We start from the raw sequence: 23,935 nt of genomic DNA, 5'->3' as shown, positions 1-23,935 counted from the left end.
GTTTTTCTTCTAATGGTAAGTGAAAATAGTCTATTAGGCTAGCTTTCATAATTCTAGATTTTATTGAATTTAAATTTCCTCCTCTTCCATGGTGGGATTCAAATCCATCTCCCCAGATCATTAGCCTGAAGCTCTGGATTACCATTACTCCACCGCCTCCCCGTAATGGCCGTAAACATCACAACCTTGCCAATCCTGCTCTCAGTCAAAATCTGCATATACATTTCCTGGAGCTGTTCCGCCTGATTTTATTTTCTATCTAATCCAGAAGATATGTTAATTTTAATTCTCTTGCTGCTGTCCTAACTGAGAACAATTCTCATAGCATAGAACAGGGTCTGAATGTGGTGTTTGTGTGGTCCTTCTTGTTTTTAAAAAGTGTTAATATGTAGAAGCAAAAGCTTCTTTTGTTAACTTTAACTAAAATTAGCTTTAGTACAGTTGATGCTTCTACAGTTACTGTCTCTGAGTAATCTGCATTCATTGGCCATTAGCACAACCACAGGATGACTCTAGCAAAGATATGAAAGTGTAAGTATGAGCCAGGTGGAACATGCCTGGCTTTGTAACATTATGCAATCATATGAGAATTGAGTCAGCTGTGTTTTTTTTAAATGCCTTTTAAGTATTTATTATCTATACTCGATTTAAACTTGACAAGATAAGGCAGTTTTGAACTTGTGCCATGATGATCTACTTTTTCCTTCTTGGTCAGGGTAAAGGTAGAGATGCATGGCAGAGACAAAAGTACCCAAGATCCTGTACAATTAAGGCAAATCTAAAAGAGTTGTGTTCTGCAATCTCTAGTACTCCAGCTTAGTCTGCACACTCATTTATTCAAGTCTTATAACCCAGTGTACTCAGGTATCTACATTCTGAACACTTTAGCATTAATCCCTGTCAGAATGCTTGTCTTGCATATAACTCTTGTTGCACTTGCCCTGCATTCTCTCTTCCTGGTGTGTTGTTCTGGGTTTACATGCCACAGTGACTGCACATGGACAAGGCTGTGCGCATAGAAATCAAATTTCATTCTCTCTGAGAAATCAATGCAATTAATGAAAGTATTAACTTAATTCCGGCAGTTCTGTTGGAAAAGAGAAATTTACTCTCTCATAAAGTGGAATGGTTTTGTTCATATTGTGCCTCTCTCAAAGTCAGGGCATTCCAATTGTGCTTCACAGCCAAAGAAGAACTTTAAAAGTCGAGTAAACATTATAACTCTGGCATTTACTCTATGTTTCAAACCTACCTGTAAATTCAATGTCCACAAACACTTTGATAAGTGCTTCAGCGAGATAGTGTGCGTGCTGGTATGAGCTGAAGACACGTTGCCGGTGGAACATGCTGCTGATCATTGGGTTCTGCACTTGCTCCATGTGAGGCATCACAGCCTCAAGGACCTCAGCCAGCTTCGCTCGCAAGTGAGGGTTCTTCATCCTAAGAGAGAACACAAGGAGGGAAGGAAAGAAAAAGGTGTTTTGATCAAGCAACAAACATAATCCAGTTATTCAGACTTAGACTGCACAGACAAATTAAATTGAACAATTAAAAATCTCACAAAATAATCAATTAGTCTTGTTGGAAGGCTTTTTGGGTGTCGTGCCTTAAATACATTATTGAAAAATATTTTAATACAAAAATTTAATAAAAATATTTTAGGCCTTGGTGTAATATGTTTAACTCAGTTAAGCTGTTAAAATCCCACAGGCCTATAATACTTCTTTTACACCTTTCACCAACTTCAAAAGTCCAAACTTGAACTTATTGGAAAATCTAGTGACAACGTGGACCAATATTACAGATTAAAAGATCTTTGTGTAACCCTCATTGCTGCAAATTTTACTGCAGAGAACATCTTTTCTTGTATGCTTTTTTTCAGGAACATAAGACCATAAGACAAAAGAGCAGAAGTCAGGCCATTCAGCCCATCACGTCTGCTCTGGCCATTCAATCATAGCTGATAAGTTTCTTATCCCTAATCTCCCCGTAACCCTTGATCACCTTGACAATCAAGAACCTATCTATCTCAGTCTTCAACATACTCAACGTCCTGACCTCCACAGCTTCTGTGGCAGTGAATTCCATCGATGCACCAATCTCTGGCTGAATAAGTTTCTCCTCAGCTTCGTTCTAAGAGGTCTTCCCTTTACTCAAGGCTGTGCCCTCAGGCCCTGGTCTTACCAATGGAAAGATCTTCCCAACATCCACTCTATCCAGGACAATCAGTATCTTGTAATTTTCTATTAGATCCCCCTTCATCCTTCTAAACTCCATTGCGTATAGACTCAGAGGCCTCAAACATTCCTCATATGTTAAGCGTTTCATTCCTGGGACCATTTTCATGAACCTCCTCTGAACACACTCCAGGGCCAGTACATCCTTCCTGAGATGTGGGGCCCAAAACTGCGCACAATACTCCAATTAGACCTGACCAGAGCCTTCTAGAGCCTCAGAAGTACATCCCTACTTTTATATTCAAGTCCTCTCAAAATAAATGGCACCATTGCTTTGCCTTCCTAATTACTGACTCAACATGCAAGTTTACCTTGAGAGAATCCTGAACAAGAACCTCCAAGTCTCTTTGCACTTCAGACTTCTGAATTTTCTCCCCATTTTCTCCTCCCTGGCTCTATTCTTCCTACCAAAGTCCATGACCTCTCAAGTTTCCATATTGCACTCCACCTGCTGCTTCTTTGCCCTCTCTCCTAACCTGTCCAAATCCTTTTGCAACTTCCCCACCTCCTCGATACTACCTGTTCCTCTACCTATCTTTATATTGTCTGTAAACGTAGCCAGAATGCCCTCAGTTCCTTCATCTAGATCGTTAATGTATAAAATGAAAATTTGTGGTCTCAGCACTGAGCCTTGCAGAACACCACTTGTCACGGGCTGCCATCCTGAGAAGGACCCTTTTATCTCCTGCTAGACAGCCAAGCTGCTACAATCTTGCCTCTAACACCATGGGCCCTTATCTTACTCAGTAGCCTCTTGTATAGCACCTTGTCAAAGGCCTTCTTGAAGTCCAGGTAGATGACACTGATTGGTACACCATGGTCTAACCTACCTGTTATTTCATCATTGAATTCTAGCAGATTTATCAGGCATGACCTCCCCTGATGAAACAATGCTGACTTTGTCCTATTTTACCATACATTTCCAAGTATTCAGAAATCTCGCCCTTCACAATGGAGTCCAGGATCTTATAACAACCGAGGTTAGGCTAAGTGGTCTGTAATTTTCTGTCTTTTGCCTTACTCCCTTTTCAAACAGGGGTATCACATTAACAACTTTCCAGTCCTCTGGGACCCTCCCTGATTCTAGCAATTCCTAAAAGATCACCATTATCCCTTCAGCTATCTCCCTTAGAACTTGGGGTGTAGTCCATCTGGTCCACCTTCGGGCCATTCAGTTTTGCCAACACCTTCTCCTTGGCAATGGCCACCATACTCAGCTCTATCCCTCACTCTCTTGAATTTTTGGGAAATTACTCGTCTTCCACTGTAAAGACTGACACAAAGTAATTATTCAGTTGCTCAGCCATTTCTTTGTTCCCCAGTACTATCACTGCAGTATCATTTTCAATTGGCCCAAGTCCACTTTTGCCCTTTATATATCTAAATAAACTTTTACAGTCCTTCCATTATATCACTGGCTAGCTTACACACATATTTAATCTTCTCCTTCCTTTTTTTTAGTTGCCCTCTGTTGGTTTTTGTAAGCTTCTCAATCCTCTGGTTTCCCACTGCCCTTCGCCACCTTATATGCTTTCTCTTTTGCTTTTCTGATATCCCTGACTTCTCTCATCAGCCATTGTTGCCTCATCTTCCCCATTCCACACTTCTTTTCTCTCAGGATGAATCTCTGCTGTGTCTCCTGAATTACTTCCAGAAGCTCCTGCAATTGATGTTCCACTTTCTTTCCTGCTTGGCACCTCTCCCAGTCAAATCTATCCAGCTCATCCCTCATGCCTCTTTTTCAATGCCTTTATTCAGCTGTAAAACTATTATCTCTGATTCTATCTTCTCCCTCTCAAATTGCAGACTAAATTCAATCATGTTATGATCACTGTCTTTGAAGGATTCCTTCACCTTAAGCTCCCTTATTAAGTCTGCCTCACTGCACAACACTAAATTCAGTATTGCCTGTTCCTGAGTAGGCTCCTCCACAAGCTGTTCCAGAAAGCCATCTGGTAGACATTCCACAAATTTCTTTTCTTGCAATCCACGATCAACTTTATTTTTCCAGTCCCCCTGCATTTTGAAATCCTCCACAATAACTGTAATTTTGCCTTTCCGAAACATCTTTTCTGTCTCCTGGTGTATTTTGCACCCCAGCTCCTGACTGCTGTTTGGAGGCCTACATGTGACTCCAGCTTTCTATATTTGCCAAATGGAGCACTAAAATCCATTTTCTGACTATTTTCCTCAATTAAAACAGGCAAAATGCATTGGCATTACTAGCACAGATATAATTATTGGCACCAAAATTTATATTGGCTTCTTGAATTCAGTGAGACTTTTGCCAATTGTTTTAAACAGATGCTTACGTAACCCAGAAACTCATGTCTGTGCACAGAATTTGAGTTGGGTGACTTGATTTGTAATGCCAGTGGTTTCTCTGAGGAACAACATTGGTCTCAGCAGATCGCTGCAAATGAAGAGCCAGCCTGGGGTTGATGTGGGAGATGAGGCTTGGTAATTATCTCATTTGTGTAGGTGAAGCAAACTAACATGTACACGTAGCAGCATGAGTTATTTCAGTAGAAATACATTTACAAGAACGTCTTTGAAGTGTGGCGTGCACACAGCCAGAGAGACTGGATTAAAGAAAGGAAAATCTGCACCTATTTTAGACTAGTTCTTACTTAAGAACAGAACATGTCAACACAAAATAGTTCTCTTCAAAAAAAAAACCCTAAGTATGATTACTCTAGATAAGATTGGAGTTAAAAATAAACCTCAAGTATGAGAAGATTGGAGTATACAAGATAGGAGATCTCATAACAACAACATAAAGTCAAAACTTAAGTGAGCTCACGGAATTTATAGCAGAAATATAAACAATTACTTCAAATGAATAGGTGCTCACTTTTCCGTATTTCAGGGTACAGCTTCTCCCCACTGTATCTCTCAGTGCCTTAAAGTTTCTATTACAGGAAGGTAGCAAAACAGAGACAGCTTTACTGCTGAACCTCATGAGCAGAAAACAACAGCTTCCTCTAGTGGAAAGGATCAGATCCTGCAACTTAACTTGGACTGCATGCTGAATCTTATTTACAGAGTCATAGTCATACAGCATGGAAACAGACCCTTCGGTCCAACTCATCTGCACCGACCAGACTTCCCAATCTGATCTCGTCCCATTTGCTAGCATTTGGTCCATATCCTCGAATGCCTTCCTATTCATATATTCATTCAGATGCCTTTTAAATGCTGCAATTCTACCAGTCTCCACCACTTCTTCTGGCAGCCCATTCCATACACGCACCACCCTCTGTGTGAAATAGTTGCCCCTCAAGGTCCTTAAATCTTACTCCTCTCACCTTAAACCTATGCTTTCTAGGAAATAAGATCTTCGCCATGCACCCTGTCTATGCCCCTCATGATTTTATAAACCTCTAAGATTACCCCTCAACCTCTGACACTGCAAAAAAAATGTCCTAGCCTTTTCACCATCTTCCTATAGCCACACCCTCCAGCCCTGGCAACATCCTTGTAAATCTTCTCTGCATCCTTTCAAGTTTCACAACATACTTCCTATAGAAAGACCACCAGAATTGTATGCAGTATTTCAAAAATGGCCGCACCAATGTCCTGGATAGCCACAACATGATGTTCCAACTCCTACACTCAATGTTATGATCAATGGAGGCAGTTATGCCAAATGCCTTCTTCACCACCCTGACTACTTGTGACTGCACTTTCAAGGAACTATGCACCTGCACCCTAGGTCTCTTTGTTTGGCAACACTTCCCAGCTTCCTACTATTACGTATATAAGTCCTGCCTTGGTTTGCCTTAGCAAAATGGAACACCTCACGTTTATTTAAAATAAACTCTGTCTGCCACCCCTCAATCCAACTGATCAAGATTCAGTTGCAATCTGAGGTAATCTTCTTGATTGTCGACTACAACATCTATTTTGCTGTCATCTCCAAACTTACTAACCATGCCTCCTACATTCACATCTAAATCATTTATATAAATATGATAAAAACAAATAAGACCCTGCACTGATCCTTGTGACACATGACTGGTCACGGGCCTCCAGTCCGAAAAACAAGCCTCCTTCACCACTTTCTGTCTCCTACCTTCAAGTCAATTTTGTATCCAATTGACTAGCTCCCCCCCAGATCCCATCTGATCTAACTTACTAAACAGTCTACCCGCAGAACCTTGTCGAATGCTTTGCTGACATTTACCATTCTGTCTTCATCAAACTTCTTTGTCACTTAGATTAGATTACTTAGTGTGGAAACAGGCTCTTCGGCCTAACAATTCCACACCGACCCGCTGAAGCGCAATCCACCCAGACCCATTCCCCTACACCTAACACTGCGGGCAATTTAGCACGGCCAATTCACCTGACCCTGCACATTTTTGGACTGTGGGAGGAACCCGGAGCACCCGGAGGAAACCAACGCAGACACGGGGAGAATGTGCAAATTCCACACAGTCAGTCGCCTGAGGCGGGAATTGAACCCGGGTCTCCGGCGCTGTGAGGCAGCAGTGCTAACCACTGTGCCACCGTGCCACCCAAAAACCGTACCACCACTTCTTCAAAAATCTCAATCAAGTTAGTGAGGCACGATTTCCCATGCACAAAACCATGCTGACTATCCCTACTCATTCCTTGCCTTTCCAAATACATGTACTGTCCCTCAGAATTGCCTCCAACAACTTAGCAACCAGTGACATAAGGATCACCAGGCTACAGTTCTCTGGCTTGTCCTTACAGCCTTTCTTAAATAATGGCACCACCTTAGCCACCCTCCAATTCTTCTGGTACCTCACCCTTGGCTGTCAATGATACAAATATCTCAGTATGGGACTCAGCAATCTTTTCTATAGATTCCCACAAAGTTCTGGAAACTCTTAATGAAGTCCCAGGAATGTATCTACCTTTATGCATTTTAACATGTCCAGCACCTCATCTTCAGTAATCTGAACTCTTTTCAAGTCTTCAATACTTATTTCCCCAAGTTCCTTGACTTCCAAGACCTTTTCCACAGTAAATACTGATACAAAACATTCGTTTAGTATCTCACCAATTTCCTGTGATTTCACATATAAATGGCTACGCTGATCTTTAAGCAGTCCTATTCTCTCCCTCATTAATCATTTGTCCTTCATGTATTTGTAGAAATTCTTTGGATTCTTCCTAACTATTTGCCAAAGCTATCTCATGTCCCCTTTTTGCCCATATGATTTCCCTCTTAACTGTACTCCTACTGCCCTTATACTCTTGAAGGGATTCACCCGACCCCAGCTTTCCAAACTTGATGCCTCCATCATTTTCTTGACCAGCGCCTCAATTTCTCTAGTTATCCAGCATTCCCTATTACTACCAGCCTTGCCTTTGACACTAACAGGAACATACTGTCTCTGAACTCTCATTATCTCATTCTTAAAAGCCTGCTACTTCTCAACCATCCCTTTCATAGAATCACAGAATAAAACAGCAAAAGAGGTGATCATTTGGCAAATAGTGCTAGAGCTGCCACTTTGGTGAAGTTCTACAGTTAATCCCAATCCCTGTCCCCAGACATTATGCAAAAATAGTCAACAATCTCACAGATAACTGCACCAACAGTATTTTTTAACTGATGTTCAAGAAGGTGAAATGGAGCAATACAGGCTCTAAAAGGTTTCCATTTAAGCCTTGACAAATATCTGAATAAGGCAAATTTGACAACTTGGGAAAGCTCGAGCAAGAATCGAGATTGAGAACCAACCTTGGGATGCAAAATTACCAACTGTAGCATTGCAGCTATTTTAATAATTAACCTTGCTCAGAAGGAACAGACAAATTAAGTCACCAGCCTTTTAACCAAAACCTAGATCTGAATCCAGCTTAGATCAATGGAATTTTCACAAGTTAATAAATTTAATTAATTTGTGGAATATGGGTATCGCTGGCCAGACAAGCATTTACTTACCATCCCTAATTGCCCTGAAGGCAATTAGGAGTCAATCTCATTGCTGTCAGTCTGGAGTCACATATAGGCCAGACCAGATAAGGCCAGCAGATTTCCTTTCTTAATTGACACTGATTAATTAGATGAGTTTTACCATCTTTGGACAACAGTTTCATGGTCATCATTAGACTGTTAATTTCATGTTTTTCTTGAGTTCAAGTTCTGCCAACTTGCCATGGTGGATTCAAATCCAGGTGCCAGAATACTACCGGAATCGCCTGGTTAATATTTTAACAATAATGCCATTAGGCCATCACCTCCCATGTTTAAGTCTTGAACTGTCTCTTTAATTCAAGACAATAAAATGTGGCACGCTACCAACAACCAGCTATGTGACGTGGTTACTGTGGGTTCTGTGGGCTGGGCCAAGTCTTATTGAAATCTAGTTTAGTGAATGAAGTGTAGCGAAGAGCGAGAGAGATGCTGCTGGGTGTGAAAAGAATAAAGAAACTAAGAGATAAAGCAGAGTGCTCGAGAGACCTGATTCTCCATCTGAAAGGACAAACCTTGTGGAAATTCAAAGGCCAACATGCAGTCAGTAAATGCCTTGTTATTTGACATCAATTCACTTATGGTCAAAAGGTTTGAAGGAAGCGACTTTCAAGAACACTATGGAAGACATGCACTGGTGTGATGAGAAGACAGCCTGTGGAAACACAGGAGGGATGTGAGGCTTGAATGCAGTGTAACGAATAGACATGGTAGGAGGGTCATCTTTTCTTGAGTCAGATGGTTTAGTTGCTTACTAAGTGATATTTAGGCAATGTTGATTTTAGTTTGTTATAGTATAAATCTTAAAACATGAAGTCTTTTACATGATCTTTCTTATTGGTCACTGGGAATTCAAACCCCTTTTTAATAGTTAGTCCCCTGCATGAGAATTGTAACAAATGAAAGTCTTACATCAGATGGATTTTTCAGTTTTAAGTAAAATGAATTGAGCAGTTTCAATCTAAGTCTGACTGGCTGAAGAGATTTACTGCAGAGCTCAATGGCAAATTTACTCCACGTGTCTGCAAACAGACTGACGCAGATAATGTAAAAATGGCAAAGTGATGTAGTAGAAAGTGCTCTTCTGAAGCTTTATGGGTCAGAGTAGAGGGAGCATAATTCAGCATCTGACCATGCTATGAATTCTCTGAAATTGTTTCTTTATGATACTACTAAATGTGAAAGTACATCAGGGCCAACATCCTCAACTTTAATGCAACTCACATAAAAACTGCAGCAACCTCAAACACTGGGTGCTTGGTGACACAAGATTTTGTAATGAATTTTGTCATGGACTCTTCAGTATTACCTCTCTACGTTACCCATGAACACAGTGACAAAGTGTAGAGGTTGCTCTAGGGAATTGCCTGCAGTTTCCAGAATGTCATCTGCAAATCTCCGTAGGAAGATGAAGAAATCTCCAAGATTGTCGGCAAAGAACTCTACAACAAGGAAATCAAATGAAATGAGTCAAAAGGATCAGTACAGAGTAATATCTTGAAAATGGATTACAATTTCGATTAGTTGTACTGAGCTGAAGAGCCTCCTGCCAAATAGACCTCATCCTTCCAATGTGCTAACTCTGAAAGCTTTCCATTACATTCTGTTAATACCCACCAGCATGACGGTGTGGATTTTAGTGGAACATCTCACACAGAAGACAAGAAGCCTTGTCCATTTGCAATGTATAAACTAAATTTTTCACTTAAGATCATTGTAACATCCACTGCACCAGAGTGAAATAAACCCCAATGAACAGATCACTCCTTCACTATACCATTCCAAATCACCTCTGCTGAGGCACATTGTTTCGTGATGCATTGCAATGAAATTTAAACTATATACCTTCAAAAATAAACAACAACAAAGCTTACCAGGTGCACTGCACTCAGGAAAGACACATTTCGAAGCTGGAGTGAGGGCAGGTGTTAACCATGAGCCTGTACCTCAAGGCAACATTAGGAAGTTGAAAGGAACAATTAATCTTAAATGGTTGCTAGGACATAGTGGAAAATGAGTTCAAGGCACTAACTCTTCATTGCAGCTGCAAGATACTGGGGCAGTATTAAGTGGTTGATAAATGATTGACAGCTACCTTTAGACCAAATTAACTATTCTTGAAGTAAATGAGACTACTATTTGCTTCTAAACAAAGCATTTTTAGTTGACTTGCCATGGTATTGCTCACAAATTGGGAAATGGCATTAGAAACATTAAAGAGAAAAAGATACAACAAAGAACAGAAACGTTTAGATGGAAGAGGGCATCATCTTCAAGATTCACAAATCTTCAAGAAGGCATGCTATATACCTGGGACATGAGAAAGCATGCAGTATTCCAAGTCCAGAAGTGGGAAGGTCACCTCCACGTAGTCTGTTCCTTGATTGCCCAATGCAAACTGCACCAGTATTGTTGTGGTGGAAATCTGCAAATTCATACAGTTCTGGAGCATCTGTGGCTCTGTGGCAGCTGCTTTGGTCGATAAATAAACTGTCATCAGCCGTTCAAATTGCTCACGTAGGTTTTCTGCAGCTGGACTGGAAGACTGCTGTGCCTCTCTCCATGCAACTTGCAGTCGGTGTAGGCTTTGGTTCATCTTTATCATTTGATCGTGTAACCTGTGAAGGTGAAGAACACAGCTTTCTCATTAAAAGACTAATCCGAAGAGGCAGAGCATTTACAGAGGAACATCACAAAAGATATATTGCATCAGCAGGACAACTCAAGACGGCATAGCTATTTTTCCAGAGATCGAGATCGAGCAATTCCCCTCTATTTTTATTTAAAACATATTTTTTGTTTTAAACTTAATCTGCTTTTCTCAGACGCTTTCCATCTTCTCTTAGGAATTAACCGATGAATTGATGTCTCCAGGACTACAGGAGGGGCGGAATCAAATTGAACCTGAAAATTCTTTAAAGGTAACAAATGAAAAAATTAACAGCAAGATTTTACAAAGTGCATCAGCATGTCTACATGTGACATCAATTAACTTCTCAAACTTCATATGTAAATACGAAGTTATTTAACATTTATGTCCATATAAAACATAGGCCATTCAGCCCCTCGAGTCCGCTCCACCATCCAATGAGATCATGCTTGATCTGTGGCCTAGTGGAAAATGAGAGTGTCAGGGTAATAATTGATGAAAGCTTGACCATTATCAGCCATTCAATGAGGGTCATGCCCTCACACCCTTCCCTTGATACATACCCAGTGCATTGTTGGGAAAGCCTTCTCCTATGATCCCAGGAAAGGAAAAATTAACAGGTTGAAGACGTGATTTAATTGCACTTTTAATGCACTTTCTGACCATTTTTCCTTATGCTATGAATTGCACATAGACTCTCAGTACCTGTGAAAACCTAGGTGTAAGGCAAACTGAGTCAGGATTAAATTCTCTGTGACCAAGTTGTATGTTTGAGCAAAAGACGGTTCCAGTCCCTGAGGTATCGGGATCAAACAGGTCTCCTTGTCCAAACCTAAGGCAAAGGAATAAAACAACTTTCACAAAAAGAATTTCCCATTTAAAATATCCTAATAAAATGTAACCATTCACAGCTTTTACATAACAATGCTGCTGGTAAGATATCTTGGCTTAGGAATTCAATGAGTCTATGCCCATTTTACAGATATTAAAATTGGCAAAGTGTCCAAAATGGCCGAAAACCAATGTGTACATTCTGTGCAAAAAGGATACAGATTGCCATATTGGCATGGGTGTCAAAAAGTATGTTAAAGAACCACAGCTCAGAGTTAATGGATGCAAATAAGGGGCTTTCCATCTTGGATTTGTCCTTTACCCAACTGGATTGCCTTTAACAGTTTGTTACTTATGGGTGTGGAGCCAGATTGGCAGGTGTGCTCCTTGGTTCTTTGCTCCACATTATATTGACCTGATGTAATTTATTCCAGGACTTTGTGGAAGTTTAGGCAGGAAATTGCAAGGCCCTTTGCAGAAATATTTCTATCATCTATAAACACGGGTGAAGTATCAGAGGACTGAAGAGTGTCTAACATTGTGCTTTTGTTTAAGAAGGGACTATAGATCTATGAGTCTGACTTCAGTGGTAGGTAAGTTGTTGGAAGCGATTCTAAAAACAGGATTTATATGTATTTGGAGAGGCAAGGAACGATTCGGGATAGTCAGCATGGTTTTGTGCGAAGGACATTGTGCCTCACAAACTTGATTGAGTTCTTTGATGGAGTAACCAAGAAGATTGACAAGGGCAGAGAAGTGGATATTCTTTACTCAGACTTTGACAAGGTTCCACATGGTACACTAATTACTAAAGTTTGATCACATGGGATTCAAGGTGATCTTGCCAATTAGATACAAAATTGGCTTAACAACAGGAGACAGAGAATGATGGTGGAGAGTTGATTTTTGGACGAAAGACCTGTGACTAGCAGTGTTCCACAAGGATCGATGCTGGGTCCACTTTTGTTTATCATTTATATAAATGATTTACATGAGAATATAGAAAGTATGGTTAGTAAGCTTACGGAAGACACCAAGATTGGTAGTACAGTGGACAGTGTAGAAAGTTATCTAAGATTGCAAAGAGATCTCGATCAATTGGGTCAATGGACTGAACAGTGGCAAATGGAACTTAATTTGGATAAATACAAAGTATTACATGTAGGTAAAAGAAACAAAGACAAGCCTTGTACAATTAAAAGTAGAACAGCAGTATTGTAGAACAGAGACACCTAGGGGTTCAAGTCCATAATTCTTTGACATTTGCCTCACATATTGGTATGGTGGTTAAGAAAGCATTTAGCATGCTTGCATTCATTGCTAAGACCTTTGAATATGGAAGTTGAGGTCATATAGGACATTGGTGAGGCCTGAGTACTGGGGGGGTTCAGAAGAGATTTAGCAGGATGTCGCTGTAAATGAAGGGCTTGAATTATATGGAGAGGCTGGACAGGCTGGGACTTTTCTCATTGCAATGTAGGAAGTTGAGAGATGATGTTATAGAGGTTTGTAAAATAAACAGGGGTATAGATAAAGTGTTTGGCAGATGTCTTTTCCCGAGAATGGGGGATTTCAAGACTAGGGGACATTTTTTTAAGGTGAGAGGAGAAAAATTTTAAGAAGATGTGAGAGATGATTTTCTTTGACACAACGAGTGTCTCGTGTGTGGAATGAACTTCCTGAGGAATTGATGAATATGGCTACTGTTACAACATTTAAAAGACATTTGGAGGAGTACATGAACAGGAAATATTTGGAGGGGTATGGGCCAAGAGCAGGCAGGCAGGACTAGTTTAATTTGGGATTACAGTCAACATGGACTGGTGGGACCGAAGGGGCTGTTTCTGTGCTGTATGACTCTATGACATTAAAGCACAGGCTATCACCTGTCCTGCACTCGCTGCATCATCACTGTCTTGACCCACCTCCCCCACGAAATCATCATCTCGACCAGTTTCCTTTTTGCCACTGCCCAGTCTCATGGTCATTTCCTAGCTCTCTGCCCCTCCTCTCTTTCAGTCAACCCCTTAACTTTTCTGACACACTTTCATTCTCAATTCAGTGCAGAAAGTTGTGCTGACCATTGCAACAGTAATTTTACACACTTGTAAATGAGATACATGAGTAGTTACAACACGTTATTCATAACATTGGCCGAAAGGTGATTCTTGCCCAGCACAGAGAACCACATGTCAAATCAGGCTTGAGAATGCTGAATTACCACCAACCTCATTTCTGTTTAGATTAGATTACTTACAGTGTGGAAACAGGCCCTCCGGCCCAACAAGTCCACACCGACCCGCCAAAGCGCAATCCTCCCAGACCCATTCCCCTACACCTAACACTACGGGCAATTTAACATGGCCATTTCACCTAACCTGCACATTTTTGGATTGCGGGAGGAAACCGGAGCACCCGGAGGAAACCCACGCAGACACAGGGAGAATGTGCAAACTCCACACACACAGTCGCCTGAGGCAGGAATTGAGCCCGGGTCTCTGGCGCTGTGAGGCAGCAGTGCTAACCACTGTGCCATGTTTCTACATGCAAAAAAAAAACAAATTTGTGCAATTTTGGCACTGTTTTCTTTTGGGTGGCCCAGGAAATATCCACTAAAAGATCCCAGGAGTATACCAAGGTTTGCAATGGATTAGTAAGTATATCAACATGTATATAGGATTCACTAAACTAGGAAAAGTCTGGAAACCACTGAAATATACAGTTGTGCTTTAAATAAAAAAAAGACACCTGCCACTGGTAAAGAGCAGACTGTGAGCTATGAGTATCAAGTGGGGCCATGCCACTCCACGAGGATCAATTATTGGGTCTAATTCACTTCCACGCTTCCTGTTGCAAGTTTCATTTTTCAAAAGCAGCCAGATGTTTGTTAATAACTAAAGTAGTGCCAGCATCAAGATTTTGTGCAAGATAACAGATATAGATATCACCCATTGCGCTGAAATACTGTTAGATAACTAAAAACAAAAGCAATCGATTTACTGCTCAGCCACACCTTTGATATGAACATTTCTGCATTTCCGTTCCTCTTCATTCAGGTCTTTCAAACTACAATATGTAGGATTGAAGGTCAGCAGTTTAGGAGACTTTGGCTTGCAGAAGGGTTGACAGAGTTTTAGCAAAGCAGCAGCAAGGTTCAGGAAGAAGGCATCTGATGCATACATTTGGAAGAAGAGCTCAGGCATCTGGTTAGCCCAGATTTTTGTCCGTCCTGAGTTAGCATGGAGGCAGTTTCCGAGCCAGGAAAGGATACAATGTTTGGTATCTGAGGAAAGTTGGATGAGGTTCCGTAGTATCAGGTGAACTTTGTCATGCAATTGTGCCATGAACTGCAAAATCAAAACAAGAATATTCTGAACAACCTTCCCAAAAATGAGACTGTATTACAAAAGATATATGAAGTCATCTGCAGGTAAGCTAATAGATGATTGGTAGGAAAGCTCCATTTGCTCAATTTTATCTCTCAGTTAACTGCAAATTCTTGTGTAAAAGGGATGAAAACAGAATGATTGGAATCAAAGTTTCAGAACAAAGATATCTTAGTCATGTATATAAGCTTGATATCAATAAGATTACATAAATTAAGGTATCACCTACTCCATGCTCTTGATAAGGTACTGCAATAAAGAACGTTATTTATATGGAGCAGCATCAAATCCCTTGAGATGTCCCACAGAACTTTACAACTGATAGATTACTTTTTGCAGATCTAGAAGCAAGTGTTACAGCTTATGCAGTGTATACAGGAAAACACCACAAAGAATGAATGAACGAGAGGCAGCGATGTTGATTAGGAAACTGTAAGGATGCCACCTCTTCTAATTATTTACTGCTCCTCGGATGCTGCCTGAACTGCTGTGCTCTTCCAGCACCACTAATCCAGAATCTGGTTTCCAGCATCTGCAGTCATTGTTTTTACCTCTTCAAATTATGCCCATATCTGCCTAAGCAAGTGGATGGGAACAGATCTCAAGTTAACCTTCAGCAATGTAGCAGTCCTTCTGCACTGAAGTTTCAACCCAGAATTTAAATAAGTATATGGTTGATTTGAACCCACAAATATTGTAAGCAAATTGTAATTCAATATACTACCACTCAGCCATAGCTGACACCCAAGTGGAAGTTAACAAAATGAAACAACCGCAAACAACTTCAGTTGGACACCCCAACTGAAATGTAGTGAAATATATCAGAATAATCAATGAGTATCCATCAGTACAGGTGGAACTAAGAAGTAGCTTGCTCATAAAGGAAATAAAACTTAAGCCATAAGAGAACTAGAAGGCAAAATTTGAACAGCAACACTAGATGGGTGGGCTCACAAGTGGAAAAAAACAGAATTCCCAGGGTTTCAATTGCTGGTCTCCAAGTTCAGCCAGACTGAGGTTGGTCGAGGAAAGGATAAAAGGAAATAAGAGGGAAACTGGAGGCAATATTCCTTCAATAATGAGACAGCTCTGAACATTCTCTAGTATGCATTATAATTTTTGAGAACCTCGTTCTCACTGCAACAAGACTGATATTGGCAAAAGTCAGGGTAAAGCCCATCAGCATGTGACCAGACAAGTTGGATGGAGAGGAAAACTGCACAACAGCACAACCCATTCAAAAGAACTCACCTGGTGAATGTTTGATTCTTGAACTTTGATCTCCTGAGGACTAGATCTCGAAGGATTCAAAAAGTACAAGTGATTCTCCACCAGTCCTGGAGTTTTTAGCAAACAAGACATGTTTAAGACAGTCCCCAGCAGGGTCTGCTGATATAGGTTACCATTCTTTGGATCCTTTGGCTCAATATGCTTTAAGAAAACCTGGTGAGGGAAATAAATAGCAATCATTTCATATTTGCGATGCTAATTTCATTTTTGTACATTGACCATATTTAGCAGCTTCATAGAAACACACATACATTAACAGAAAGAATTCTTAAAAGCACAGTACAGTTAAATGGTCTTAATCCCTATCACATATTAAGATAGAAGATTTTTTTAAAATAATCAGGCTTCTGGCTACCATCCAGCAGACCTGCTAGAAAGTGCACTTGGAAAATCTTGTGTGGGGGTAAAGTTATGACCAGTGGTGATGCACACTTTGTATGCAGTTTCACATACGACAAACAGTCAGCTGACCAAAGTACTAGAGGGCAACTGGAAATCATGCAGATCAGGACAGTTGAAGAGAGAGAGGAAAACTAATAGAAACATCTTCTCATGTACATTTCCAGGGCAGCCCTCATCCTAGCAGGCTGCTCTTGTTTTTGAGTGGAGGCATCAGTGAATGGCTAGCCAATTTTACACTGTAAGCCTGGGTACCTGCAATATGGCAGGTACATTTGGGTGCATACCGAAGACAGTTTTGTCTCCAACTTTATGATCTGTACTCCCAGTGACCAGACACCGGTAACATGAAATCACACCTTATGTTAGCTATTACAAGTCATTTATTGGTTCCTAAAAGCAGTACACTGGGAACATTTTCTATACTTACTGGAAATGAAATGCAATTCCTAGCCCAAGATATCACAACTTATCAAGATTAAATATAATTTAAAATCAAAAGAGCAGGCCCTGTCTCAGTTCTGGTCAGATTTTTCGTGAATTTGGGTGGGAAGTCACATCATCCGGATAACTTCAGCCTTATTTTAAGAAGACTTCTCCTATACTACAAGTAGCATACTACTATACTGGCAGAAGAAACAAAGGTATTTTGTGTAAGAGACAAAGACTTCACATGACAATGTATGGCTGCTATTGTCTTGTGACTGTCCTTCATGATAGGGAGAGAGGTGAAAAGATGAAGGAACTGATAGCTGAACTGCAAAGGAACTGTTTCCAATGTGACAGGAAATTGAAAGCAAGTTTATCTGCTCTTTTGATCCAAGCTGGTACTTATTACTCAGGATATGGTTGATGTCTGGTTAAATAAACTGGATCAGCAACATCATTTGAGTGAGTAAATCTGCTAAGAGGGTCAATCACATAACAATCGAATTCTTAAAGAAAATTCTTAAACGCGAAGGGGAGGGATCAGAAAGCTTACAAATGTTCTGTCTTAATAAAGTTGGAGTTTTGGTTTCTTTACAATATACTTATAAACAGTACACAAATGAACACTTCGCCATCTCCAAATTCGGTAACCTGTCTCAGGTTTAAGGACTTTGTTAAGTACAGTGACACATACACATCACAATCCAATTGTACCAACAGAAACACTGCAAGTTTCTCTGTAGCTTGGTTTGAATAGATCTCTATACACAGCAGGTACCAAACCAATCAATAAATAGTATCCGAGCAGCAAATCATATAGAACCTGGAGTAATTTTGAATTTTCTTACTTGCGCCAGTTCAGGCTGTCGGGTAACATAAAGGAGGATATCCAAGTAACCATACAGCATTATGTGGCAAAGGTCCAATTCCTTGATGCGCCGCAATAAGATGTCCAATACTGGAAATATGACTTCATTGAATGTCCGCACCTCTTCATCTGCCTTCAAGATAGCTATCACATCATCCATAAATTCTGTAACATCTTCAAAGTCTGTACAAGTAACAGAATTGTGAGAAGATATGTAGCTCAGGTTGAGGTTCTGGATGTAGATTTGCTCGCTGAGCAGGAAGGTTTGCTTTCTGACATTTCATCACCATACTAAGTAACATCAGTAGTGAGCCTCCCGGCTTCATCTGGATACTCACTGATCATGTTACCCAGTATGATGACGAAACATCTGAAAACGAACCTTCCAGCTCAGTGTACAATCCTACATCCAGAGTAGCAGAATGATCACACTGCGCATCTCACTGTGTAAACGATCAAGAATGTGGTAAACATGGAACGGTAAGATATAAACCACAGGTCTATTTGCCAAGGTGTTCTTGGCACTGAAGGCAGAAGGTTTCTCCATACAAAGAATGATTATCACATGGAATAACTGGGATATAGTGTTGGAGGCAAAAGTTCTGAAATTATTTGTAAAATGATTAGAAATTGTGACTGATGGGGGAGCAGGAGGGACAGAAACTTACTTAATTCTAGACTGATGAGCCAAGTTAGCCTTCCCTACATGCATCTAGCATGTCCTTTAAATTGTTATTACTTAGCTATATTTAAATGGCACTACATTGCCAATGTAACTTTGGAGAGTTTTTCATTATATTGATAGTACAGTGTGTAAAGAGGGTTCTACTCACTCTTTGAGACAATATGATTTGTCAGAATGCCACCTATGACTAATTTCATCAAAACATCACCACTGTTAAAGCCTGGGTTGCCCAGACACACCAACTTAGAATCAGAATTGTATAAAATGGTCTAAAATGTCATGTGTTCCATCTTATTGACACAGGCTCTTTTTAGAGCTCGCCAAAATTGAACCACTCTCATGCTGTCTCTCCTTACAGTCCTATAACATCTTCACCTTTAAATATCCATATTAAGGAAAAATGTTGCTTCATAAACCAATATAGCAAAGCATTCTATTATCTAACTAACTTCTGCATAAATAAATGTACTACCAGGTATTTATTTACCAAAGATAATGATTCAGATAATAAAATGGTCAATTTGAAGTACATCATTTAATCACTAGATTGATACTATTAACTGTTGATCACTTCAAAAGTACTTAATTAAATGTGAAGTACCTTAGGACAGCATCTGAAGTTTGAGAGAGGCATTAAATTGCAAGCGCTTATTTCATTTTTTAAAAATGCACAAATGTATGCTTTTTCCAACATGAAACAGAACACAACACATGCCTATCTTGCATTCCAATGTATAAATTCAGAGAAATACTGGAATTATTTACTTACGTGGTCCACTTACTCCTTCAAGTAGCAAATCAACGACTTGTTCATAGACATTCTGATTGACGTAGATCTCAGGTGTGAGGAGGACAGTGCGCGTGTTGGACACAGTCAGAGCCTTACAACGAATAGCGTAAGTCAATAGGTTTTCTGGGACCTTTGTAATCTGTTGAGAAAGATTATATTTTCAATGTTGTTGGAAAGAGAAAGCCCAAATCTCATATAGAGGACAAAAGGAGGAAATGGACACCAAAAAAAAATCAACTAAAAGGCTATCTGGGCAATGACAGGTTCTCAGAAGTACATACCTCTCCTTTTGCTCTTTGAAAACAAGCAAACAGGTACTTAACAACATCCTTCTCTCCAGCATCTCGATCAGCTGACATATTAATAACATTCCCTGATGTCATGCAGATCAAGCGAGTCCCTGGTTCTGGAAGCAGCATGCGAGTGAACAAAGCCTATTAAAATGACATGTTCATTATTATCAATTTCATGGATCATTCAAGGTATCAATCTGTGCACCTAGTCCAAAATCATTCCTCATTCTTTCCCATTGTTTTGAATTGCCTATTCACCAGTAAGAACAAACTGCTGATGCAAGCTCTTGGCATTACTTGATATTCAACATGTTAAATATAGTTTGAACACGTGCCATCACTATAGAAAATGCTGGCAGTAGACAGACAGCTGAACTGTACTAACTGCTAACTAGAGAATATTTTATGCTTTAATAAGGATTCTACAAGTTGTAGCCTTACAAAAAAACAGCAAATTTGCAAGTCTCTGCACCAGTGCCTAGTTAAACATTCATCTACTTCAATTAAACAAAAAAAAATATAAATTGAAAATAAGTTTAAAACATAACTTTGTTCTTCCAGTTTCAGCTTCTCAAGGGCAATTAGGAATAAGCAAATCATGCTCACCTTGCCAAGAATGCTGATATGCTGTGAATAATTAAAATGTTTCTAAAATAAGTAATTTGTTTTTACATGGCGCCTTTTAGATTTGATTCCCTACAGTGTGGAAACAGGCCCTTCGGCCGAACAAGTCCACACCAACCCTCCGAAGAGTAATCCACCCAGACCCATTTCCCTCTGACTAATGCACCTAACACTATGGGCAATTTACCATGGCCAATTCACCTGACCTGCACATCTTTGGGTGGAAACCGGAGCACCCGGAGTAAACCCACGCAGACACAGGAGAATGTGCAAACTCCACATAGACAATCGCCCGAGGCTGGAATTGGACCTGGGACCCTGGTGCTGTGAGCAGCAGTGCTAACCACTGCCTTCTTACACCTCTCAGAATTTCAGAACAGAACCTAGGTCATATGGATCATTAGGTTCCTAAATCAAATTATAATGGAAGCAAACCTCTTAAAAAATAATCAAGACCATACATTATCACTGGCTTCAGATTAATGCATCAGGTGCTATCAGAGCACAAAATCATTCTATTTTAAAGTGAAATTGTGAATCTCTAAATCTAAGATCTGTCTGCGTTTTTGAGATTTAACTGGTAATTAATAAAAGCAAAAAAAGCATTTCAAGCAGTTTCTTCAAACAAGAATTCAATTGTGAGAGGCGCCATGATACTTACAGAAATGGGATGGCTGCCAATTGTCAAATTATATATATGAAAACATAAATTAGAAAACAGTGTTACAGAACACACAGAAACTTTAAACAACAACTGCAAATTCACATCATCGTGACTTATTGATCTTGACTAAGACAGAGTTATGAGGGCATAAAGGTTTTTAAGCAGAAGCAAGATATTATTGTGGAAGGAAAGTTATTGTCCTGAGATAATTGCGCTTCCTGATAGGTGACAACAAAGCGCTGACAGCAGTCAAAGCACTAAACCTTGATTCCCTATTGATTAATCAGCTAACGTTTAATACTTTGTGCAGAAGATAGGAAGAAAATCAGCTTCAAGTCTCTCTCAGATGCCAAACAGAAAAATAGTTTATCCAGCAACCAGATGTCACATTAAAACAAAACCAGTGTGCAAATACATTGTCATTAATCCATCCATTTTTTAGATCAAGGAGAGACCAAGCTCAGCTTGATGGCTCTTAAGACTTCATGCCGCAGCAGCACTGAAGAGTATAAGTCCATTTTTGGGTTCAATACCTGATTAAAGGAGATCAATGCACGCGAGAAAGTCAGAATGACAGCTAGGAGACACACAACCCTGTTCCCTGGCCGCCTCTCTCTCAGGCTTGCTGCAACATTCCAACGAAGGTCAGCACAAGCTGGATGAACACCTCATTTTCCACTTGGGGACTTTGCAACCCTCCAGACACAATATCGAGTTCAATCATTTTAAGGCCTGAATTCTCCCATGTCCTAGCACCCAATCTCACACATCAATCCTTGTGATCGCAGAATCTGTCATTATATACTACTGATTGTTTGCCACAACAGCCGCCATGAACAGCTGAACCAGATGGTTATTCACTCCTTTGTCTGTCCAACTGTTTTTCTCTCTTTGGGCTCTATTCCCACCTATCATTTACTCCTTACACCCTCTCCCCACCCTACCTTCTGCATATAAATCAACATTTTCCTTGTTACCATCATTTCTAAGGAAGGGTCACTGGACCTGAAATGCTAATCCTGATTTCTCTTTACAGATGCTTCCAGACCTGCTGAGCTTTCTAGCAACTTCTGTTTTTGTTTCTGATTTACAGCATCTGCAGTTCTTTTGGCCTTTACCTGCTTTTGGAAGCCTATTGTCTACTTCCTTGTCTTGGTCACATCAAAACAAACTGACCCTCCCCAAATAGATAAATTGTTTGATGGCTCCAGCTTGGTTCCCTCAAAAAATAATGCTTGATTGTCTATATTCTTCTTGGGGTACAGGCTGATGCAGAACTTCAGTTTTCTTTAAATGGATTTTTAGCCCAAAAAGTTGAGCTGCCTTGAACAAGTGCCTTGTTATACTTTGCAAATGTGAACGACTGTGAGCCAGAGGAACACTGTCGACGATCAGCGAAAAGAAGTTCACAGTTGAGTTTTTCTTCTGTCTTTGTGAGCTTGAAAACCGCTGAGGTCAGGAGTCCAGAAGCATGCGTAAACTCCCTCAATGTCACGTGTGGTGCCTGCTGCAGCGTCATGCGGAAGGTGATGGTGAATAAGGTCAGGGTCAGTATACATCCTTGCTTCATGCCACTGGAGATTCAGAAGGAATTTGAGCTCAAGGTTGTGCTCAACCTGCCCAAACGCATTTTCTTCAAATTACTTTAACATGGCCAGGAATCTGAATAGATATCTTTGTTTTTCAAGGATCCTCCAAAGTCTGTCTCTGCTCACTGTCAAATGCCTTGGTGAGATCTAGAAAAGTGATGCACAGACTTTTGTTTTGTCATCATTTTTCTTGTATTTGTCGAAGTAAATATGCCATATTTCTGCTTGCTCCGAAACTGCATTGGCCCTTTAGGTTTTCTTCAGTGATGCCTAAGCCTGTTCAGAAATATGTCCAGATTCTCCCATTAATAGAAAAGGAGCATGATGCCACATAAGTCGGGGCAGTGCCGCTTTTCTCCTTTGTTTTTGTAAAAGGTGACGATAATGGCACTGCAAAGATCATGTGGCATCCTGCCATTCACCGCAGACCATAAAAATATCAGAGCTTGGTATATAGGACATGCCCATCATGCTTCAAGGCTTCTGGTGGCATTCCATCGACTCCAGAGACTTTGTTGCTCTTCATCAATGGTCACGATTTCCTCAGTTGTTAAATTGGAAGTTGGGCTTTCACCCAATTCCTCTTTGGCAGTCAACTGTTTGATGCTGATGATTGCAGTATCATGTACCGGCACTCTTATTGATGGAAAAGGTTTCCTCAAGTAGTCCAAGCAGAGATCCAAGCTGACTCCTTATTAGCATGCAGCATCTTGTTATGGGTGTTTCTCAGGGAGTTTTGGATTTGACGTGTTGGTCCATTGACAGATTCTAGTGCCTCATAGAAGCTTGTGCCATCAATATCATAGAACATAGAACAATACAGCACAGAACAGGCCCTTCGGCCCTTGATGTTGCGCCAACCTGTGAACTATTCTCAGCTTGTCCCCCATACTATCCCAAAATCATCCATGTGCTTATCTAAGGATTGTTTAAATCTCCCTAATGTGGCCAAGTTGACTACATTAGCAGGTAGGGCATTCCATGCCCTTACCACACTGTGTAAAGAATCTGCCTCTGACATCTGTCTTAAATCTATCACTCCTCAATTTGTATTATGCCCTCTTGTACAAGCTGACATCATCCTCCTAGGAACAAATCTTTCACTGTCTACTCTATCTAATCCTCTGATCATCTTGTATGTCTCTATCAAATCCCTCCCTTCGCCTTCTTAGAACATAGAATATAGAAGAATACAGCGCAGAACAGGCCCTTTGGCCCTCGATGTTGCGCCGATCCAAGCCCACCTA

At 40.4% G+C, this 23,935-nt stretch overlaps 1 protein-coding gene across 2 annotated transcripts in view; it reads right to left on the bottom strand.

The window, feature by feature from the left end:
* Window positions 1-23,935, bottom strand: part of ube4a (ubiquitination factor E4A (UFD2 homolog, yeast)) — a 58,567-nt gene that overhangs the window by 19,013 nt on the left and 15,619 nt on the right. For both annotated transcript variants that reach the window (XM_043676496.1, XM_043676497.1), the window contains exons 5-13: window positions 19,800-19,952; window positions 19,498-19,657; window positions 18,024-18,226; window positions 16,309-16,500; window positions 14,685-15,018; window positions 11,546-11,672; window positions 10,501-10,808; window positions 9,500-9,632; window positions 1,253-1,440 (exon numbers count right to left, since the gene is read on the bottom strand). In XM_043676496.1, the coding sequence (XP_043532431.1) occupies window positions 1,253-1,440; window positions 9,500-9,632; window positions 10,501-10,808; window positions 11,546-11,672; window positions 14,685-15,018; window positions 16,309-16,500; window positions 18,024-18,226; window positions 19,498-19,657; window positions 19,800-19,952 (1,798 nt within the window). The remainder of the gene's footprint in view (window positions 1-1,252; window positions 1,441-9,499; window positions 9,633-10,500; window positions 10,809-11,545; window positions 11,673-14,684; window positions 15,019-16,308; window positions 16,501-18,023; window positions 18,227-19,497; window positions 19,658-19,799; window positions 19,953-23,935) is intronic.

Source organism: Chiloscyllium plagiosum, chromosome 35 (assembly GCF_004010195.1).
Source record: "Chiloscyllium plagiosum isolate BGI_BamShark_2017 chromosome 35, ASM401019v2, whole genome shotgun sequence".
NCBI classification, from domain to species: Eukaryota; Metazoa; Chordata; class Chondrichthyes; order Orectolobiformes; family Hemiscylliidae; genus Chiloscyllium; species Chiloscyllium plagiosum.
The sequence above is the reverse complement of the archived record's forward strand: the minus strand, read 5'-3'. Positions and strand labels throughout refer to the sequence as shown.